The following is a 22,165-nucleotide window of genomic DNA, read 5'->3' on the forward strand; positions in this document are numbered from 1 at the left end:
TCCTTCCCTGTTTTTCTCTCTCCTTCCCTCTCTTCCCTCTCTCTGTCTCTCTCTCTCCCTCCCCCTCTCCCCCTTTCTCTGTCTGTCTCTCCTTCTTCCCCCTCTCTCTTTCTACCTCTCTCTCTCTTACATGTTGCATAGATACAACATACACACTCATACACACACTTATTTACAGAAATAAATATTATATATATATATACATATACATATGTATATTTGTGTATGTAAATTTCATCCAGATTCCTAGTATGCTGCTTACATTTCTAGTTATCAGGATAAGTAACATTTTGGCTTGGCTAATCAGAACATTGCAAGTTATTTTGAATTCATGTATTTAAAAGCTTTGGGCCACTGGACACAGTGCTCAACAAAACCTAACTGAGTACATACTGGAGAGCACAGGCCCTTAGATTTCCTCAAAGCTAAGTCACTACACATTTCAACCTTCCACTTACAAGTTGTTCGGCTGCTTTCCAGATCTAGTTATAAGAAACAAAAGCAGCTCTACTTAGAGCAGAGGGCCATGGCTTTGGTTTAATGAAGCATTAAGCAATTGTTCATCATATTGTCACTGACATGAACTATTAATTAATTTCCCTCTGGCCTCTGCTACCCAACTATTTTTATTATGCAAAAATGTGCAGGGGGGTACACTGTGTCTGACAAATGTCTAAAAAGCTAAGATCCCCGAAATGGCTTCAGAATTGAAAGACAATGACACACATGGGAACTATCAATCAATCAATAGCAATCATTAAGCACCCACTGGGTGTGAGACACTGGGCTAGGTATATGAAACAGTCTTCTGCTTCAAGGAGCTTATATTATATGAGGGGAAACTATATAAGCATATTCAAAATATTATTGTTCTGCACCTGTCATTTCTTCAGTCCATATCAATCAACGAGTAAACATTCATTGGGTGCTAAAAGTATTTGTGCTAAGCTCTGGGGATACAAATAAAAAGAAAAAACCTGTTCTTGCCCTCAAGAAACTTATACTCTAATGGAGGATAATGGAAAAAAAAATACAAACACATATATGCTCATACCCTTATAATATACATCAACATTGTCAATGACATGAACTATTAATTTCTCTGCTGCTATAATTCATCATTTGCCTATTCATTAATAATATAAATCATAGCAACAATTATTTAATGGATATTTAATAAATTATTCTACAGTAAATAAATAAATGATAATTTATATATTCATATAAATAATTGTGCATATGTAGATATACATATGCACATTTAAGATACATATGCAGTATGGAGAATGCAAACTTAGAGGGGAAGATATTGGCAGTTTAGGGCATTGGCAAAGGCTTATGACAGGAGGTGGAATTTGAACTGAGAATTGAAGAAAATAGGGTTTTTTTATGGAGGTGGTTAGTGCCTGGAAGATCTGAGTTCTGATCTGACCTCAGACCTTTACTAGGTGACCCTGGGCAAGTCACTTAACCCTGCTTGCCTTCATTTCCTCATCTGTCAAATGAAGAAGGAAATGGCAAATCATTCCAGCTTAGCTTAGCTTCTTGCTAAGAAAACCCCATGGAAAACCTCTCCAGTAGCTTTGCTCAGGAAACCCCCAAAAGATTCCTGAAGTGTTGGACAGGTCTGAACAACCACCGTTGCATCTATATGATAAAGGTGAGGAAGGACAGCCTTGCAGTCATGGGGATGGAAGGTGGAGGGTCTTTTGTAAAGAACAGCCTATAAAAATAAATACAAGAGAATTCAGGGTGGGGGAAGCTAGGGCAGAGGGACCTCCAGGCATGAGGGACAGTTTGTCCCAGGCTACGGAGATGTGTGTCCTTTAAGCATCAGAACCTAGAAGAAGCAGGCATACTTTTCTACAACCAAGAGAACCTTCTTCTAAGCTGGATTATGCTCTTTTGTTTAGAGTGTGGAAGAAAAAAGTTGGCGCGTCCTGATTGTTGATAGAATGCAAGAATATATGAATGTAGAGGGCAAACTTTCAAACATATGGGCATAAACAGTGAGTGTATTAAAAAATATCCCAGTATAAAAATACCACCACAAAGAGATTAGGCTTTATTATGCCCCAGTCTCTGCGAGTGAATGTTTATAACCAAACTCCCTGGAACAAATGTGTGTTAAGAGACCAGCCCCACAACAAAATTCAGCAATACACTGGTGGAGCTTTTAGCAAGAAAAACACTGCACCCAACGAGTCCAGCTTATACCAACACACTAGGAGGGAAAGACACTTTCTTCTCACACTGCGGATGCTGGTGGCCTTCAAGAATAATGTGCTGGGCTGGCTTTTGGGGTTGTTGGGGTTTTTTTTGGCAAGGAAAACAATAAGACATGGGAAAGCAGTCGGGAGGGCCAAGAGGAAGATCAGGCCAGGAAATGCTAAAGAATTTTTTTACCCCCTCATCCCCCCGTATTAAAAAAAAATATAAATTCTTTCTTCTTTTCACTCAGTGTAGCTACATACGCGTGTCAAGCAGTCTTGAAAGATCTGCCATTCCGTAGCAGGTTTTAGTAACCAGCTCTTTAAGCTCATGCTGCTCTGTGACATTGCTTGCTGGAGACGTGAAAAGAAAATGCAAGACTGTGGAGGAATTTCAGGTGTATTTTTAAAGTTGTTTTTCCCAGAGGCCTGAAAACTCACTTCTGACAGATGGAAAAAAAAAATTGAGAGTCTTTTGTTTCTTACAGTATTTATTTTCTGACACTGCTCTCTCCCCGTACTCTTCCAACCATGGGCATTTTGTCTTATAGCCTTTCCAATGCCCAATCATGAATTTAATCATGAAATAGATTCTGAAACTTAGAGAGAGGGAATTTTTTATTACATGGGTCCTCCTATTAAAAAATTATTCTATTAATCCCATTAGTGCTCTTTCGCATAGTTTCTGGCTTTCAAGGGATGCCAAATTTTTGCTATAATGTCTGTGGTGGGTTCTTCAAAAATGTATATATTTTGTCCCTGGGGTTTGGATACAAATGTCATGGGTCACGATGTAGCTATAGAAATGATATGCAAGGCTCATTCACAGCAATATGTAAATAGCAACGAGCTGGCATGTTTTCTATTTTACCTGTACACATGGTAACTGAAGGGTTATACTTCACTAATTCATAATTTCAATGAGGACCTCATAAAAATGTAAATTGCGGTGGTAATATTAGACTCCCTAATCATAGCTGTTGAGCACTTTGGTCTCCATCTCTAAAGCAAAGCACAAAAAATAGCAATTGTGACCCACCTGACTCCAGAAACACAAAATGTATTTGAAAAGTAACAGAAAATAATGAGGGGGGAAAAAAAAAAGATAATTTGTAAATCTGGAAGGAAATGTATGTTTTAGACTAAAATAACAACCCCAGCAGCGTCAGTAGCCCAACTTTACATCTGCATGAAGAATCACAAGTTTGGATCTAATTGTAATAATCCTGTAAGGCCACCAAATAAACATGGCAACAGCTCTGTTTTAACAAAGAACTCTGGCCTTGTTTGTGAGGAGATATGTGACAGGCGCTGACCTTTTAAATCAAAAAAAGCGGCCAAGGCTGTGTTAACAAAGGAGGCTCTATGATGGAAATAAATATATGCTCATACATTACATGATACATGGCTGGGCCGGGCCGGGCCCCAGTACTTGATTCTTTTCATCATTTGTTTCTCGGGCCACATAGGAAAACTAGAGAGTGTTTTTAATTGAGATACGGGGAACTGGATCTTGTCTTCTTTTTAAAGATACGCTAATTTAAATTTGGGAAGTGAGAGCTACACACTTTTGGTATCAATTACTGGTGTCATATAAAATTTAAATGGCATATAGTGTTTTGCTAAACGAATTCCTTAATTAAACATTTTTTCAATTAAATGAAATCATTCTCATTTTACCAAAATAAATTAGCTTGCATTTTCCAGACTGGATTTCAGATTTCACACAAAGGTTATAGCAAACGTGCAGTCAGTTAATAGACCAAAAGAACAAAAATAAACACACTGAGTACCCAGTTTCAGGACTAATTAGAAGTAGGTAAGACTTTGTGACCTTTTCTGTTTTATATAAAAGTATGCTTGACATGTATGAGATGAAATTCATTACTGTATGTATCAGAAATTACAACCATATAAAATATTCAGTAGTCCCCAAATGTCCCTCTCACTCTCTGTCTTTACATTGCTATTGGAAAGAGAATATATAGCAATTTTCCTGTAAAAGGTAATTGCCAGTAAGCAACTCAGACTGCATGTGATGAAAGGCTCTGGCCTCTTTACATGTTTCCCTCAGTGGAGGATGGGAGGTATACCGAAAGGAAAGTGCAAGAGAATTGCGCATTTCCAAAGAGATGAAAAAATATATTTTTTTGAAATTTTTTTTTCAAAAAGAATTTTTGTTATTACTATTAAAAACAGAAGAACAACCGTAGCTCCTCTGAAGTTCTGACAGCTTGTTTTAGCAATTTAGATGTTCTCTTATATGATCCATATGAAACTGCCATTAAATACTCAAAACATTTTACATTTTAAAGTCTAGTTAAAGTTATTAAATCAATATTTGATATATTAAAGTGGTTTTGGCATTAATCAAGACTGTGATAAAGTTAACTTTTTGGTGCTCCTTTCTCTCTCTCTCCCACCCTCTCTGCAACTTATCAGATACTAGAAAAAATATCGATTGAACTCTTGTGGGCCTCAAAGGTTGAAAAGCTTAATTGCTGCTAATGATGTTAGTAATGGTTGAAAAATCTGCAGAGCATACAAATAACCCTCATCAAATTTTTATAAAAGCCTGTTTTTGTCTTAAAACAGTATTTGTCATCATCTATTTTTCCTGACTTGCATTCACATTTAATGTTTTAACATTTCAAAACATGATGTTTGTTGAAAATAAAAGTGAATGTTCTGCAAAATAATTTGGTAAATGGTGGATGGGAAAGTTTCTTCTACTCTCATGTCGAAATGTTGGACAAGAACTCCATTTTTTTTTTACTTTTTTCCTTCCTTCCTTCTTTCTCTCCTTCCTTCTTTTCCCTTCCTTGCTTCCTTTCTTCCTTCCTTCTTTCCTTCCTTCCTTCATTCCTTCTTTCCCTCCTCCCTTCCTTCCTTCCTCCCTTCTTTTCCTAAAACCTTTACTTTCTGTTTTGGTAACAACTTTAAGATAGAAGGACAAGGATTAAGCAAATGAGGTTAGGCGATTTGCCCAGGGTCATACTTCGAAGAAGTTCCTGAGGCAAAATTTGAATCCACATCTTCCCAACTCCAGGCCAGGCTCTCTAACCACAGGGTCACATATCAGCCCCAGTTTCACTATTTCTTATCCACTACCTCAGATCTCTCTTATCAAGGACATGGGGTCTTGGCCAAATAAACACATCCTTCCTATCAAAGAAGGAAGGAAATCTATTTTTAGAAAGTCAAGAAGGTCCTAATATTTAATTTAATATTTAATTTATGAGTTGTTAGGAACCTCTTTTTGTGGTCTGAGTTCTGGCACTTAAATTCTCTAAACCTCAGTTTTCTCACTTGTTAAATGGGGATGATGTCATTATGCTGCCACATTTGGAATTATTTTAAGAAAAGTAATTCTTTATTTCATTGGTAACTTTACATTTACTTTTTTTAAAAAAGGCTTTTCATTTGTTGAACATTTGCTAAAATGCATAAAAGTGCAAGTTCCTTTACTGCAGATTTTATGCAGACAAGATACCACAAGAAGGAAGTGCTCCAAGTTCAAGAGAGAAAAGAAAAATGCATAAAGGATAGAATTGTATTATTGCTATCACCACTACCACCACCACCACCACCACCACCATCATCATTTTTTTCAAGACAGACAACTGGAAAGAAGGCTCGGGAGAGAAGAGGGAATTCTTTGCAGCTGAGTATCAATTTTCTTTTTGAAGTACGGAACCACCTTTGGTCACTAGAAACCTGGGATTGAATAGATTTAGCCATCTAGCTATTAAAGGCTCCATTATCCCACTTATCAATCCCCTCAGCCAGCAAGTCTCCTTGTGGGTAGCAATCAGGTATCTACAAAGTTTTAACAGCATACTATACTTATGTTGGCAGCCTGCAATTTAATTCTTTTAAAAGCAACACGATGGCCCATCCAAAGAAGAATTCTGGATCTTAATATTATCCTCAGTTTTTGCAAATAAACAATAAATAAATTTTAAAGAAAGATTTGTGCCAATAATCATTTTTATTTATACTGTGCTTTGCCCAATAAAGCATGGATTGGGTAGTTAAAGGACTTTTTACCTTTCTTTACTTCAAAGTCTGGGTTCACCTCATAACCTGGAGCTAAGGAGTTTTCTGGGTCCTTTGTCTACCTTTTGTGCTACAAATCCATTCCTCTAGGGCGCAAGTATGATTTTTTAAAAAATGCTCTCAAACAGGTGACTCCTTACCACTAGAGTTTATAGAGAACATTTAGAGATGAGGTGAAATGGAAAGAGTACTTTGATGAATTTTCTGCAGCATTCTACTACTCATGTAAAGTAATCAGCTTACATAATTTTTCAGGTTCATTTCTATGTGATACATCTGGATGCATTTTGCATATGGGCACTTCTTACAAGCTCTACAATTCCAGGCTAATATGTTCTAAGTTGTACACCACAGCTCAAAGAGAAGTTTATGGTTCTTTAAGGCTAAAATGATAATAAATCCTTCCAACTGCGTGAGATCATAGCTTTATCCTTTCCAATTACAGTGATCTTTCAAGGTCAGAATTCATAAGGGAAACAATCATTCCAAGGTATTCGGGGCTCATTTTGTAAAGCTAGTTAGCCAATAAAAACCACACACCAGGCTGCAGTTTAAACAATTGAGCAGCTCTTATTAAGGCAACAATGAGCATCTGAATTAAAATGAACACATTATATGGACTTATAGTCACTTTAAACTCATTTACATGATTGGTAGAATGGAAAGTACCCTATAAGAACTCAATTATTTGAAAATAAAATTTTAAAAAGTTCAGTGTTCTGAGCTACAATTTAGGAAATCATTCCATTCCTAAGGTAATCAACTTGTCATCCAAATAATTCCCTGGTTGCTCATTATAGAAAATGATAAACCAGACCAAGTTGTCTGTCCAAAGTTGCTATGGCATTTGATATACAACAATTTGGCTCATGACCTTCAGTAGTTGAATTCTCAAGTCTATAAAAGTTCAAGATTTTCTCAAACATTTTTCCCAAGAACACAACAGCATCTCTCATTTTGAGAATAAAAGGCAGATTACATTAATGTGTATATATATATATATATATATCGAACTCCTCTAGCTCATTAAAAAATATTCAGAAGAAAAGCAAACTGGAGATTAAATTATCTTTCCAACATCCAGTGAAATACATCTGGTATAGAAAAGTGAAAATCTACATTTGGTTTTGCAGAAAATTGGAGAGCATGTTCAATCAATGCTCCTACCTGGCAGATTATTCATGCATCTTAGGCTGTTCAGGGCTCTTCTCCAGCATACAGACAAAAACATTCATCTCAAAGGTGATTTTAAGGGAGCATTTACTCTTAACGCAATGCTTTGTGAATATAAGGCATGACCTTCCACTTAAAAGATCAGAGAATTTGGAATTGAAATGGCCCTCTGAAGGTGTTTTAGTCTTACATATACTTAAGCAAAACTTCTCTCTAATACACCCCCAGCAAATGATCATTTTGGTCTTCTGAAATGGGAGAAACTAAAAGGTTTTCAGAAAACCCATTTTAGTTCTAATTCTTAGAAAAAATTTCTTATATCAAGTCTTAATTTCCCTTTTTTGTGAATTCCTCCATTTTTCCTAATTTTGTGGCCAAGCGGAACAAGTCTAATTCTCTTTCTTCCTTATGACAGCTGTTCAATTGCTTGAAAATAGCTGTCCTGCCCCCTGCCCCAACTAAATATTTCCTTCTTTTTGAAGATATAGCATAATCTTGAAGCCTTTATTAGCCTGTCTGTATGTCCTGCATTGGAAGCATGCCAATTTATCCATAGACGTTGCAAAAACAAGGTCCTCAGAACTAAAACAACACTGTCAACTCCAGATGTGGTCTGAGCAGGTCAGTGTTTCCTGGGACTCTTATCTCTCTTATACTGGGATCCTTTACCCTAGACAAGCTGTTTCACTTCTCTAAATCTGTTTCCTTATCTATAAATTGAGAGAATGGACAAGATCATCTCTAAGATCTCCTATGATTCTAAATCTATGAGCTTAGGGTGCTACTTGTTGAATTAATTTCTTCTGGGGTTCTGGGTGAAAAAAATAAAGGGTAAAGAGTGGCAAAGCAGTTTTCACTTTCAGAAGTAATGCTGCAATGACTTCTCTAAATCAATAAATCTGCCCCAGGCAGCAAACTCATTCATAAAATGTCAAGTTGGATAATGTTTCCTACTAACCACTTCTATAAAGAGGTGCTGCTTTTATCTGTAAGCCCCCCATTTTTCTCACCACTCTTTCCTTTCCCTTTGCTCAAAATTAAACTAGCTGAAAATGTTTACCTAAGGAATTTATACTTGGGAAACACACTAGGAACAAGTTAATTGATTATGGCAAACCATGTAAGAGGATTAACATAATGATGTCACATTGTTTTTTGGGAATGAATCAATTTAGTCAACTATCAGATAATTTATATTTAATCTTTATTTAAGAAAATTAATCAAGCTAAAACTACTATATGAAAAAACTAGAACCTTTTATAGGTATTTATTCTAATAACTTAATTCTTATTGATACACCAAAAATAACTGACAATTAGTTTTATGAGTACATTGCATTTTCAAGTTCTGGCCCCATATCTTTAACAGCCTTCTCCAAGATTTACCTCAAATCTGTGGACTACTGACATCTCTCTAAGAAGTCTCCTTATGTCCATTCTCTTATTTCTGGAATAGAACCTATATTCTGCTGCTAAGCTATTCTCCCAAAAGCTCAGTTTAAAAAAAAAAAATTTTTTTTTTTTTTGCTTAGCTTCAATGGCTCTCCATTGGCTAGAGCATTAAGTTGACATTTTTGTTGGCATTCAAGGCTTTTCACAAACTAACCTTGTTACCTTTTTAATCTATTACTCCTTAACACCAATTGTCTGACTCAAGTCAAGAAAATCCTTTTCATTTATCCCTGTCACAGAAGTTACTCATTTCAGTCTCTTAAGATTTTGCATAGCTATTCTCCTATCCCTTTAGATGCTTTATGCTTTATTTCCTACAAACACTCCTCCCTCTTTCTGCTACCCAAACCCCAAGCATCCTTCAGGACAAAATGACTTCCAGCTGCTGCATGAAACCTTTTCAGACAAGTTCAGCCCACAGTGATCTCTCCTTTTTCAGAGTTGCTAAATCAAGCTTAATTGACTTGAACCACTTGCCCCTTGAGGCTTAATTCTGAATTGACCTATATATTCATTCCTTCATATAATTTCTTAAAACTTGATTACAAGATCTTAAAGGACAGAGACTGTACTTTTGTGGGGGGGAAGGGGAGGAATATATATTTCCCTAACCCTTGCAAAAGGCTTTGTGTAAAGGAGTTTAGTTACTATATGTATGTATGCATATACATTATATACATATTATATATTGTGTTTGTATATATATATATATATGTATGTGTGTGTACATACTGTTTTTCTTACTATAAGTTCCTGAAGGGGATTTTTACAACTTTTAGTCTTTTATTTTTAAGAAAATGTAATTAAAAAAGGAAAGAAAAATGTATATTTCAAATAATTTTCATGTTTGAACTCCAAAAATATAAATAGTACTTTTATGATTTTATAGCATATTACAAACAACTCATAAGAAATAATTTGGATAACATGTTTTATTACCTCTGTCTTTAGCAGTCAATCTCTTTTGATGGATAATTAGACTATTAATTTCACTTTATTTGGGAAAATATATTTATTTTTGATTTTACCTACAATTTAGTAGCTTTCTTTACATTTATATTTTTAAAATAAATTTAATTCACAATTTATAAAACATTCTGAATCTGGTTTTAATTTTATAATCTTAAATATCTCCATTATATTAAAAAATATAAAATCAAGTAGTAATAATGGCTAACATATATTTTAAATATGTTTCATGTCAATAATTTATAAATATTGAAAAATGAAAAAATGAAAAAATAAATTTATAAAAATAAATGTTTATAAACAAATACAAATTTTTCAAATAAAAATATTTTCCACTTTTTTAAAAGTTGGAATATTTTTTTGAGTATGATAAAACAGTTCTTGTTTTGTTTGGTCTTGGGGGAGGGAGAATTTTTTGCATAGTTGTGTGTGTTTGTGTGCCATCAAGAACCCTAACTTGTGAGAGGGGCTTATGATACCTTAATTTGCTATATCCTTTTTCTCTTTTTATCTCTATTGCCTAACACAGTCCCTGGTACAGAGTAGGTACTTAATAAATGCTCATCAATTAGCTGACTGACAGAAAATTCTTTTTGAATTCATTTTATTTTGGCTTCATGATTTTGAGAAGTGCATGCCTTTATCTAAAAAAAAAAATCTTTATCTAATTTCTCAGCAGGCAGCATAAACAACATAGATTGGTCCACATGACTTTTGCTATGGCTTGCCTCAAAGCAGATGATGTCCTATAAGCAAAGGACAGATGGCTCAACAAGATATGAAATTAAATTAGCAAAGATGGTGCACAGATGGAGAAAGAAAGGTCGAGGTGTGAAAGGTCTAAGGAATATGACTTCATGTTGCACGAGGAACTAAGGTCATAGCTGAATGGCCATTGGTAGAAGGAAAGCTTTGGGTTCGTCAATGAATGAAAGAATCACACACTCACCCAGGGTTGTTCAAAACTATAGGTACGCCTTCGATCCTCGACATCTTCATCTTGTTTTGCTTGCTGAAATTCTTGCCTCAGACGCTGTATCCGATCATGGTTGCTAGGAGTCGATCTGTTGCTAAAATAGAGAAAGGGGGGCAAAGAAGACACTTGAGAACTGTAATCTGTGAATTGCAGTTGCTAGGGGGAAATGGCAGCTTGCTGTGAAATGACACTACTTTAGGAGGAGTGAAAGAATTTTAAAACAATCTGTGAGCATTTAAAATATGTTTTTCATTTTCTTATTATGATTAAAGCTTATTTGAATTACTTAAGACAAATGCCCAATGAAGTGAGAAGTATTTTAGCAGATTCGAAAAATAATCATCTTTTAAGATCCTAGCGTTTTCCAAACCAATTGGCATACTTGAGTAACCATTACCCAAGATGATGCTTACTCAAGGACTTTTTGAACCAAAGATTATTAACATATCACAAATTCAAGAACTGAAACAAGCAGTTAAATCTGTTTCTTCATTAACATGCATATCTGTGCCCCCAAACTCCCATGGGCATCTTTATAAGTTTAAAAATGTAACATGCCAGGACAGGTAGGTAGCTTAATGGATATAGATTCAGGCTTGGAGTCAGAAGATTCTGGATTCAAATCTAATCTCAGATATTTCCTAGCTGTGTGACCCTGGGAAAGTCACTTAACCCATTTGCCTAATCCATATCACTTTTCTGCCTTGGAATCTAAAAGGCAGAAAGGAGGGTTTAAAAAAAAATAAATTCAACACCCAAGGCAAATGTAGATCAGTCGCAAAAAATAAATCAAAGTCCAAGCTTAAAGCACTTATGGTCTAAATCCAGTGATTTGGGGACATAATCAAATGTTTCTTAGTATTGTAATATAATGGAGATTAAGTTTAGTTTCTTTATCTATAAAACAGGTATCCCTAATTACCTCACAGGATCCAATGAGTTGTGAATATAGGAAAGTAATGGAAAAAACATAGAAACTTAGAAAATATATGATATATGATGAATATACTATGTTATATAGTAATAATAAAATATAGAAAACCCTGAAAAAAATCTATGGAAGTATCCAGCTAGTCTCCTAGTGAAAGACAACCAACCAATATCCTTTATTTTCCCCTGGTATCTGCCCACTCTCAAGACAATTTAGAAAAAGGACCTCAACATATTGAGATGACCTCACTGTGGATACTTATAGGAGAAGAGACAAGAGCTAAACATAAAATGGGTAGGTATGGATAGGTTAACATCTACATCACAGAAATAATTACCTACAACAATAAGACCAAATATTTACCAATGGTATAATAGATATTCTCTTTCAGAGAGAAAAAGGCTCATTTTCTTGAGTTCAAATCTAGCCTGACACTTTTTAGCTTGTGATCAAGTCACTTAACCCTGTTAACCTCAGTTTCCTCATCTGTAAAATGAGCTAGAGAAGGAAATGGCAAACCACTTCAGTACCTCTGCCAAGAAAACCCTAAATAGAGTTATGAAGAGTTACACACTATTGAAACAAATGAACGTCCATCTCACCAGTGAGGTGAGATGCATTTTGTGAACTGGAACCAAAGCTTAGAATTCTTATAGCACTAATAAGTCAAGTCAAGCAACATCTGTTAAGCTTCTATTATATGTCCAGGTACCTTGCCAGGTGGAGATGAGTTCTATTTCACTGGAAAAGGGTCCATGCCCCTCACTGTTAAAGTTCTCCTTACATTGGTCGAGAGAGCCTAGACAATTCAATTATCCAAAAATAATATATGTTGAGAGGAAACCTGGCCATAGACTACATATATATATATGTATATACACATTAATGGATCCTGGAGATAAAAAGATTCATACAGAAAAATGTTTGATGAAGAGCAATATTAAAAAAAAATATGAACCCTACTCTTTCATTACTTAATTGACCAGATCTCCTTCAGATCCACATTTTTAACAATTTTATTAAAGGCTCTTGCATATTATATCAATACATTCCACTCTGTTATTTCCCAAGTCCATAAGAGCCTGTCATCCCATTGTTCAGTTTCTGACAAATCTTTTAAACTGATCAGCCCAAGAGCATTAATGGTTAATGGACCTGTAAAATGTTTTTGACAATACAGAGCTTTGGAGCAATATTTGATTATGACTTCACTACTGCTGTAGCTTCCTTCTACTTTTCTGTGAGGCAGAATAATGCAATTTCACTTTGTTATTTAAAATCATATAGAGCATTTTGAACTGTTCTAAAACATAAATTTGTTGCAATGGCTACCCCAGGTAATACCTAATCCACAGCGCCCTTTGTCCCCACTTTATGGGAAACGGTAATGAAACATGCCCAAGAATGGCTAATTTCCTAAGACAAAGAGATAGAAAAGTGAATGTTCATTAATCTCATTGCTGTCTTTCCAGCTGTGTCTTTTTTGTTTTGTTTTGTTTTGTTTCTGGCATACTTGATAGATTTTAATATGAACATTGTAGGAAGCCTGACAAATAAATATCTTACATCAAGTTTATCCAGAAGCATTTTTCCCTTCATTTTTAGTGTGTTATTGTAGGCTTCTTTAACCTTAGAATTCTTGTCTTCTCAAAGCCCAAATCAATTTTTAAAACTCCCAACACATTAGAGAAATCCAGGCTGAGAAAGAGATAAACCAAATGCTCCTAATTTATATACTGAATGAAGTGACATCCCTGAAAGTCCTCATGTTACCCAAAGGGTAGGATGAACTCTGGAAGTTCTATCTTCCTTAGTTCTCAAGTCACTGCTACACTTACACCTACCCCAATGCAAAGAAAGCCCTGCTATTTAACAAGCAGAAAACTAGCTTTCTTTCAATTGCTCAAGCAAGCTCCGTTGACTTTCCTGAGGCTAGTGAAGTCATTTTCAAGCCAGAATTGGAAACAGAAGCTGCCAGGGTTTCAGGGATTAAGGAGGACTTCCAAGGCCTGGATGCTTGACAGGCACGTCAGCTGCCTGGGAGTGAAATTAATAGCTAGAATTTATAAATCACTTTTAGGTTCATAATGTACTTTACCATATATTTCATTTTGTCCTCATGACAACTCTGGGAGGTAGGGGCTAATGTTATCCCATTTTACAGATGAGGCAACTGAGGCAGAGAGAGGTAAGGGATTTTTCTCAGGGTCACTCAGCTAGGAAGTACTCAAGGTAAGATTTGAACTTGGGTCTTCCTGATTCCAGCTTCAGTACTCTCTCCTCTCAGGCACCTAGTTGACTAGAAGGGATGTTTATTTCTCATTATCTTGGTCCACTTTGGGTCCACTGAAGTCACTAAGTTGACTCTACAGTCAAGAAAGCCAAAAGGATTAGTGTTATCATTATTATCTTTAGCAAAGGTGATTATTGTTCTCTAATGCAAATGGGCCAAGTCAGGCTGCCCATTAGTATTTATGAGAAAAAGCCTAATGATGCCAGCTGAGGCATTAAACCAATAAGATTGGTGGGGAGGCCAATAAACCCAAACTTGGTAGAGAACTAAAGAGCTTCTCAGCCATAGAAAAAAGTCCTCTACTGTGTGAAACCATAGAGAAAACGAGAGAGGACTCTTGTGGAAGGTCTTTCAGAAGAAATATGGGGCCCAGAAATCTTGAAGTTAGTCAGATTCCTTCCTTTATCTCATTAGCCCCGGTGTGTTAGGAGACCTGTGTTCTAGCTCAGCTACTCACTAACTAGTGCCATGATACTGGGAATGACAGAATGGAGGGAGAGCCCTGGTTTAGAGACAGAGGACCAGCATTCCAATTCTAGTTGCGCCATTTAGTTGCGTATGTCCTTGGACAAGCCACAGAACCCTTAATGATGACTAGATGTTCGATTGGTTCTTTAGAAGAGGCATAAGAGCCAGTTTGTGGTGTGGTAGGTAGCATTGGGTCAGGAGAGAGGAAAATCTGAGTTCAAATCCAGTCTCAGACTCATAGTAGTTGTATGACCTTGAGCAATTTGCTTAACCTCTATTTATCTCAGTTTATTCAACTGTAAAATTGGGATAATAATAACACCTACCTTGAGAGGTTGTTATGAGGACCAAATCAGATAATATTTGTAAAAAAGCACTTAATTCTGTTCCTGGCATGCCCAGTAGGCATCATGTAAAATGCTCCATCCATTATTCCTCTTCTAGCTATAAGTCTGTGATCTTAGGATGTCTCTGGGCTACAATTCCTTTCCATGTTAAGAGAAGAAGTTGGTCTCAAAAATCTCAAAGTTCCTTCCCAGATTTCCTATTACATGAATCAATGAAAACCAGAATGCTGAGGCTCAGTACAATTTAGGAGTTGGGTTTGCATTGACGCCGGCGATAAAAGATGCCATGGACCCTGTGTTATGGCAATTTTGAGCAGATTTTGCGTCAGAATAGTAGCAAGCAACTGTGGCTAGAAATCACCCCTTCCACCTATAATTAACATGGAAATTACAACCTCTCCTTTTTGATCCAGAATGCAGCACGGACCTCATGCCTTGGTCCCTTTCAGACTGAATAGTTGGAAAGTGCTTCACAGAAAGTTCCCCTTTAAGACCAGCTGGAAGCCTCAAATCATGCAGAATGCAGCCACCAGCCTATTTACAGGTGTGAGCCTCAGGGAGCTTTCTGCACCTGCGGTAGATGTATTCACTAATCTGACCATTTCCTTCTCGAGTGCAATGTAATGTGTTGACTTTAAACCTTAAAGGCTGTGCTGTTTGGGGACGTTGGCTACTCCAATATTGCTTCTCCCTGTAATGAAGCTGGCCCAATGCTTTTCTCCAAAGAATCCTAGGGATCACATTTCTGGGAACTGTAAAGAGGATATTTTCTATATAAGCTAGCATCTTTGAGAGCACCTGCTTATCCTGATGAGCCAAGTACAGTGGCCTGCAGGGCCCCGTGTCTGACCTTGCTTTTGAGCCTGGCATGCCCTGACAGATAAAAATGATGATGTGACTAATGAATTTTTTATGGATTTAAAAATATTTTTAAATTTGCATTTTTAATTATGTAAATGGAATCTTGAGGCCCCAAAGCATAGGACATAGCTTTGAGAATCAAAAATCAATCAGGGAAAATATTCATACATATTTTAGTAAGAAGGTCTAATTCTGGGAGAAGTATAATAGTTGGTCTAAAACTTTTCCATCCTATCTTCCCCCGTATCTTCAATGAAACAATGACAAATCTGACAAGATTGTTTACTTTATTAAGGGAGAAATGATTAAGGAATCAATTGAAGAGAGGAGTATCTAACCAAGAAGGGTGGAAGAAAAGTTTATTCTACCTCCTTTTCCTAGAATGCCTTTCCTTTGCTTTTTCTTGCTATCTAAATCTCACCCATAAGATAGGGCTCAATTCAAGTCTCATTTCTGTCATGTTTTCCCCAAATACTGAAGCCCATTGTGATCTCCCCATTCTGTAAATTTCATAGCCTAAACTCCACAATATCATATTTGATTATAAGCTCTCTTATCTGATTCTCTAGTTATTAAAATCTCTCTGTCTCTGTGTCTGTCTCTCTCTCTCTCTATGTCTTTCTTTCTCTCTCCAAATGTAAGTTTCTTGAGGGCAGAGAATATGTCATTTGAAAAAATGTCCCCTAGAAGCATCTTGTTCAGTGCTAACTAGAAGGCAAGCAATAAAAACTTTAATAATAATGTATTTCAACACACATTTATCAAGCACCTTTTATGGGCAAGTCATTCTTCAGGGCATTGTACAGACGATGAAGGGAAAACAGATGCGCGTTTGTAAAATGAAGAAGTTAGATGAGGAAATCGCTAAGATTTCTTCCAGGTTAAAGTGCCATAACCTTTTCTCAAGGCGTTTACATCCTAATATGAGGGAAATAACTCCATCCAAATAACCATGATAGAAAGGAAAGTGATAGACACAGTGGAAAGTCCAAGACAGAGTATTATGGAAATTTTGAGGAGAGAGCTCTCAAACACGGATAAGTGAGGGGTGAGGAGGTAGAACTTGGGAAGGAGGGCACCTCAATATAAATGAAAGTCTATTGAACATATTCCAGACAGAGAGGAATACATAAGTAAAAACCTGGAGACAGGATAGGGCAGCAGACATCATAGGGACAGAGCAGTATAAATGGACTGGAACGAATCTTTCATGAAGGGGAGAAGAAGATGACAAAGCTGAAAAAAGATTTATTTGTAGAAAGGTGAGACTGTAGCTTATTTATTATTGGAGGAAAAGGAGTGATTATACAGGAGAGATTGAAAGTACTTGTAGAATGATTAGCCCATGCAGGGATTAAGGCCATTTTATCTTCTGGGTCTGGAGGAACAACCAAAAGGATGTACGAGGACCTTTAGAGTTTTAGAGTAGAGGAGGAAAAGAGTTGAATGAGTTCCTATGGAATAGTTCTAATTTTCTCCACTTAGGAAGGAACCTGAAATCATCACAGAGAATGAGGGGAAAAAAGATGGATATGGGGTCTTGCAGAATCAAGAAGTCTGAAATCTCCATTGTTTAAGAATGGGATGTAGTTGACAAATGATGAATGACAAGTTTGTCACATACTTGATTCAGTTCATATCAAATCATGAATTCCTTTTTTAGGCTGCTCAAGATTAGAAGAGCAAACAAAAGAGAGGAGTTGCCCTGAGTAGTGTTGAGTACAACAGGAATGGACAAAGGTCAAGAAGGGGTTTAAAGGCTAGAGAAGGAGATATAACCAAAAGCACTCATAGACTGGAAGATGAGGAAAAAAATCAAGGAACTAAGAATCACAACGAGAGGGGGAAATTTATGAAAAACATTAAAATAGGTGAATTTGTAGGACAAGAGAGATGTGGTTAGAAAGGAGAACTTCTGAGTTCAAGATCTTGTATATAGAACAAATTCAAGTTATGGTGAGCCCTAAGTTATCTTTACCAAGAATAATAACTCCCATTAATGTAGTACTTAAGGGTTTTAAAGTATTTTCATCACATAAATCTTATAAGGTAAAGGACATGGTTTTTCCTTCTCATTTTTTGACATATATTTGGATTTAATCTTTATGGGAAGCTGGTGTAGAATTTCCCCCTATCAATGGAGTTGTGGAGACTTACTCCTGGGGGCACAGAAAGATTGTGGTTTGCCCACATCTCATAGTATAGATAGGAAATTGGATTTGAATTGAGGTCTTTTGGGCTTTGCAGCCACCCCTAGATCCATTTTGGTATACTTTCTTTCAAGATAGGTAGTACAAGTATTATTTCCATTTTATAGAGGAAGTGACTGGGCTGCGGATTCAAGGGACTTTTCAAAAATCACTCAACCTTGATGCTGGAGCTAGCGTAAGCGATTAGAGCTAGAACATAAACTTAAGTGTCTTCCAATCCAGTACTCTTTCAACTATGTTATATTCCTTTCAACCTTGATGCCTCCCATGAAGGGTAGCTGAATTAGAACATATGGAATGGAGAGGTAAGTGCTTTGAAAGCTATAAAATAACATATATAACATAAGGTAATGTTTCTATCTTTGGCCATCAGCTTGCATGAGAAAATAACATTGGAATTTGAAGCATTCCCTGGAAATTTGTTAATGAGGCCCTTCTCTATGGCTGGCACATCTGGAATTTCAATGCTAATATAGATTATCCAATAGCACTGAATTCTGATGATGACTCAAGCCTACATTTTCTTACAAATTGGGAATCTTGAGGTCCGGTTAAAAAAGTTGCATCACACTCTGATTGAAATTTGATTTAGTTTTCCTAAAATTTAATACTGGACTTATGTCCCTCAAATTATCTGAATATGAATTTGCCAAAGCTTAGGTACCTGTTCAAAATTTGGCATCAACCACCAAAAATTCTTTTTCCAAACATTTTTGTATTTTATCTGAGTATTGATCAGCTCTATGCAATTAACTTTTAAGCAGAACAAAAACAACATTTCAAATAATGATAAATTTACCATCCACGCTTAGTATTGCATGACTTCTGGTACAAAATGAGTTAATAAAACATCATTCATTTTTCATCAGAAAATCCATAAAAGACATTTCCAAAGCAACTCCAAGATCTTGAAAATAATGAGCTACACACATTCAAGTGCATTTTGCTGTTGATGCTTCACTAGCTCCCTTAGGTATCTCTAGTATATTCCAAGGGGACAAAGCAATCCAATGTAACTCACTGGAAAATCCTTCAGGTGGATGGAACTTTGCTGATACTTCAAAGGCCTTCCTGACCTGAGCTTTTCACATTCAACACTTCTGTCGAATTCTGTGTAGCTTCCTCTGGCAGCTTTCACAGCATACCACCTCTTAAGGAAATGCTGCTCCTAGTCAAGACCTGTGCACTCAGAAATCCTGGCTTCCTGGACCAATTTTTTCAGAGCCTGTTTAAATTCTTTGGGAAACAGATGTAATCCACACAGTAGGATGCTAGCGTTTTAGTTCAACCATTACAGGGAATGTATTTCTTTATTGACTTCCAAGGGAGTTAGGCATACAGAAGGGCTAAGGACTCCTGTCCATTATGTAAAACACCCACCCTCCAGGACTGGTGCTTTTTGTTTTTTATTTTTAAAGCTTTCCAGCAGAAGCAAATTAGAGCACTTTCCCCTCTTCCTTCCCCAATTACTAATTGTTCTTGGATAAACATCAAAGGAAAAGCTTTTAGTACTTTTTCTTTGTACAAATGGTCAATCTGAAAATCAGCTTCTCTAGGAATGTCACTTAAAACAGACACCAGGATCAGCATGGGCTAGAAGTGCCCCTGAAAGCATGGCACATATAGGGCAGACCTGCCATGTAGCTTTAGTAACAGGCGGCTAGCAATGACCATCAGCATCTCAGATCATTAAGCAATGTCTCACTGTGATGTCATGCACTGATGTTCAGAGCTGCCATCTTTTCAGAACAGACAGACTGTCAGTGTGATAAAGTAGCTACCAACACACTCTTTGAACAGGGATGGAAAGAACAAATGTCATTAGCCTGGAGAGGAAGGGGCCAGGACCCCAAAGGCAATGCCAGGAAGTCACGTCAGACACCCTTCTTTCTCACTGGGCAAGAATTTCATCCAATGATTTCATCCGATTTTCCTGATCTGGGGAGTGCTAAACAGTTATAACCTACAGATGTCAAAACAGCGTTCTTAATTGCTGTAAATTAGTGAGCAAACACAGACTCCTCATTAAACTCATTAAATCCCTTATAGTGGAAGGTACTTCAAATCAGGAGTATTCTTCTGAAACCCATTGGTACAGGGAGGGATACCAGTACAACACTGAGCTGTCTTCAGCAAATGCCCAACTCTTGAAGGTGTGTTCAGCCTAACAAGAGGGGAGTCAAGCAGCCAAGCATCTTTCTGGCCAATTTTACAACTTGGATGGTCCTGAGCCGCTTTCTCTAGTTAGGTACAAAATAATGCAGATCTACTGTAAGCCACGGAAAGTATGGGTTTAATGGATCCTTGCACTTTCTTCCATGGTGCTTACTCCAAGCAGAAGAGCATGGCTACCATCATTTGGACAGGTGAAGAGACATAAATTGCCAAGTTCAAAAGAAAAGGAGAGGAAAAGTGGAAACCACTATAGAAAAGTGAACTCCAAATCATGAAATCAGACAAAAGCATTTAGGCCAAGTGGGTTGAGAAGGATGGGTCCTCCTCACTCTTTTGTTGCTCTTTTCCTCAAGATGCAAGATTTATGAGGGATGGTGGGGTGGGTGGGAGGTTTAAACCAAGAAATGTATCAATTACTAAACTACAAATAAAAATAACTTCTCTGCCCAAGCTTCATTAAGTTTTATCAGCCAGTATCTTGGGGTTTTACACTCAAACCACAGGTCATAAATTCACAGTAAATCCCCCATATGTTCACCAAACACCTGAATTCAATTTCTCTTCTTGTTGTGGAGTTGGAATGTGCTGCTCAAATTAATTATGCATGCAAAGTTAGTTCCTAACAAGGGCAGCTTCTTCCTTACGGAAGGGTAGACATAACATTTGAAATTCTTGCCACAGATCTTTTTCAATCTTAGCCTATTACCGTGGGTATAAAAATATAAAGCCCTTCACCAATTTGTGCCTTGGAAAAGTGACTATGGAAAGTCTCTTGCTTTTCATTCCTGTACTTTTCTCCCTCACATTAAATTCAAAGATCAACATCTGACATTAGCTTTCAGTATAAGGGGAGAAGAAGGAAGGCCTCAGAAAGGGGTGTTGTTAAAAACAATATTGGGATGAATGCTCGCATTTAGCTTGCATTAAAAAAAAAAAAGCTTAAGTGAGGAGTTGTACCTATGTATATGTGTGAAATTAGCTATTTAGTCAATTTTATGTCATTTCCAGTTTATTTTCACAGTTTCCCTCATCATCTGTAACATGAAAAGAATTATGAGAAACTTATGCAAATCCCAAAGGCGCTCACTTTCTCCAGCTGATAAAATTCATTTCCAGATTCTGACACCCATGATTTGTTGTCCATTTCACACCAATTTCAGTGCAATAAATCATAACAAATTAAAAACATACAGCTATATTCTCTGGGTTAAAAAGGTGGTTACCGAGGCTGTTAATACAAGCGCCTGCCTTGAGTGTGATCACCCCAGCCCTCCAAAGGCTCTGCAAGATGGGGAGGTCACCTCATGACATTAGATTCCTCAAACTCTCAAGACCTGATTTCGCTCCCAGTCCCTCTGTGGTCATTCTGTAACAGGGCCATCATTTTATAACCAGCAAAATCTCCGGAATGCACCCATAGCCCCTTTTATTGCCGCCATCACTCTTCCTTATTAGCCTGTCACTGATCTCATGCAAGAGCAAGAGACATTAAGCTTTACTTTTCAGGGGAATTCCTCTAGCTACAAAGGAAAAACAAATATTTTAGGACCCAGCAATAAACATGTGAAAACAGAGAGTCCGCGGCGGCTGGCGTCGAAGGAAGGTGTTCCCGGCTGTCGTTAGATGTCACAAAAATAATATCAGCCATTTTCTAACTAAAAGTGATGGCTACGTCTACAACAAATACATTCTCAATGATTTAGTCTGTTTTAAACTCAATACAAAAGTTAACACTACCTGGTATAGATTTAGAGGGGAAAAGGAAAGAAAGTTATCATGGCAAAATTGGGCTATGAACTTTAAGGGGTGTGTGTGTGTGTGTGTGTGTGTGTGTGTGTGTGTGTGTGTGTGTGTGTGTGTGTGTGTNGGTGTGTGTGTGTGTGTGTGTGTGTGTGTGTGTGTGTGTGTGTGTGTGTGTGTGTGTTTAAAAACAACTAAATCCCAGAGTTTGGGAAACAAGATCACATAGATGCATGACCTAACAAGGTGTCAGGCAAGCCCCACTGCCCCCAAGAAGTCTTCCAGGCCACTGAACAGGCAA

The 22,165-nt window shown here is 37.0% G+C and overlaps 1 protein-coding gene across 8 annotated transcripts in view; it reads right to left on the minus strand.

The window, feature by feature from the left end:
* The window catches only part of PARD3 (par-3 family cell polarity regulator), a 756,723-nt gene that overhangs the window by 12,955 nt on the left and 721,603 nt on the right, over positions 1–22,165 (minus strand). For all 8 annotated transcript variants that reach the window (XM_044677679.1, XM_044677682.1, XM_044677677.1 and 5 more), the window contains one exon: positions 10,813–10,933. In XM_044677679.1, coding sequence (XP_044533614.1) covers positions 10,813–10,933 — 121 coding nt within the window. The remainder of the gene's footprint in view (positions 1–10,812; positions 10,934–22,165) is intronic.

The sequence above is a fragment of the Gracilinanus agilis genome, chromosome 5 (genome assembly GCF_016433145.1).
Source record: "Gracilinanus agilis isolate LMUSP501 chromosome 5, AgileGrace, whole genome shotgun sequence".
In the NCBI taxonomy this organism is placed as follows: domain Eukaryota; kingdom Metazoa; phylum Chordata; class Mammalia; order Didelphimorphia; family Didelphidae; genus Gracilinanus; species Gracilinanus agilis.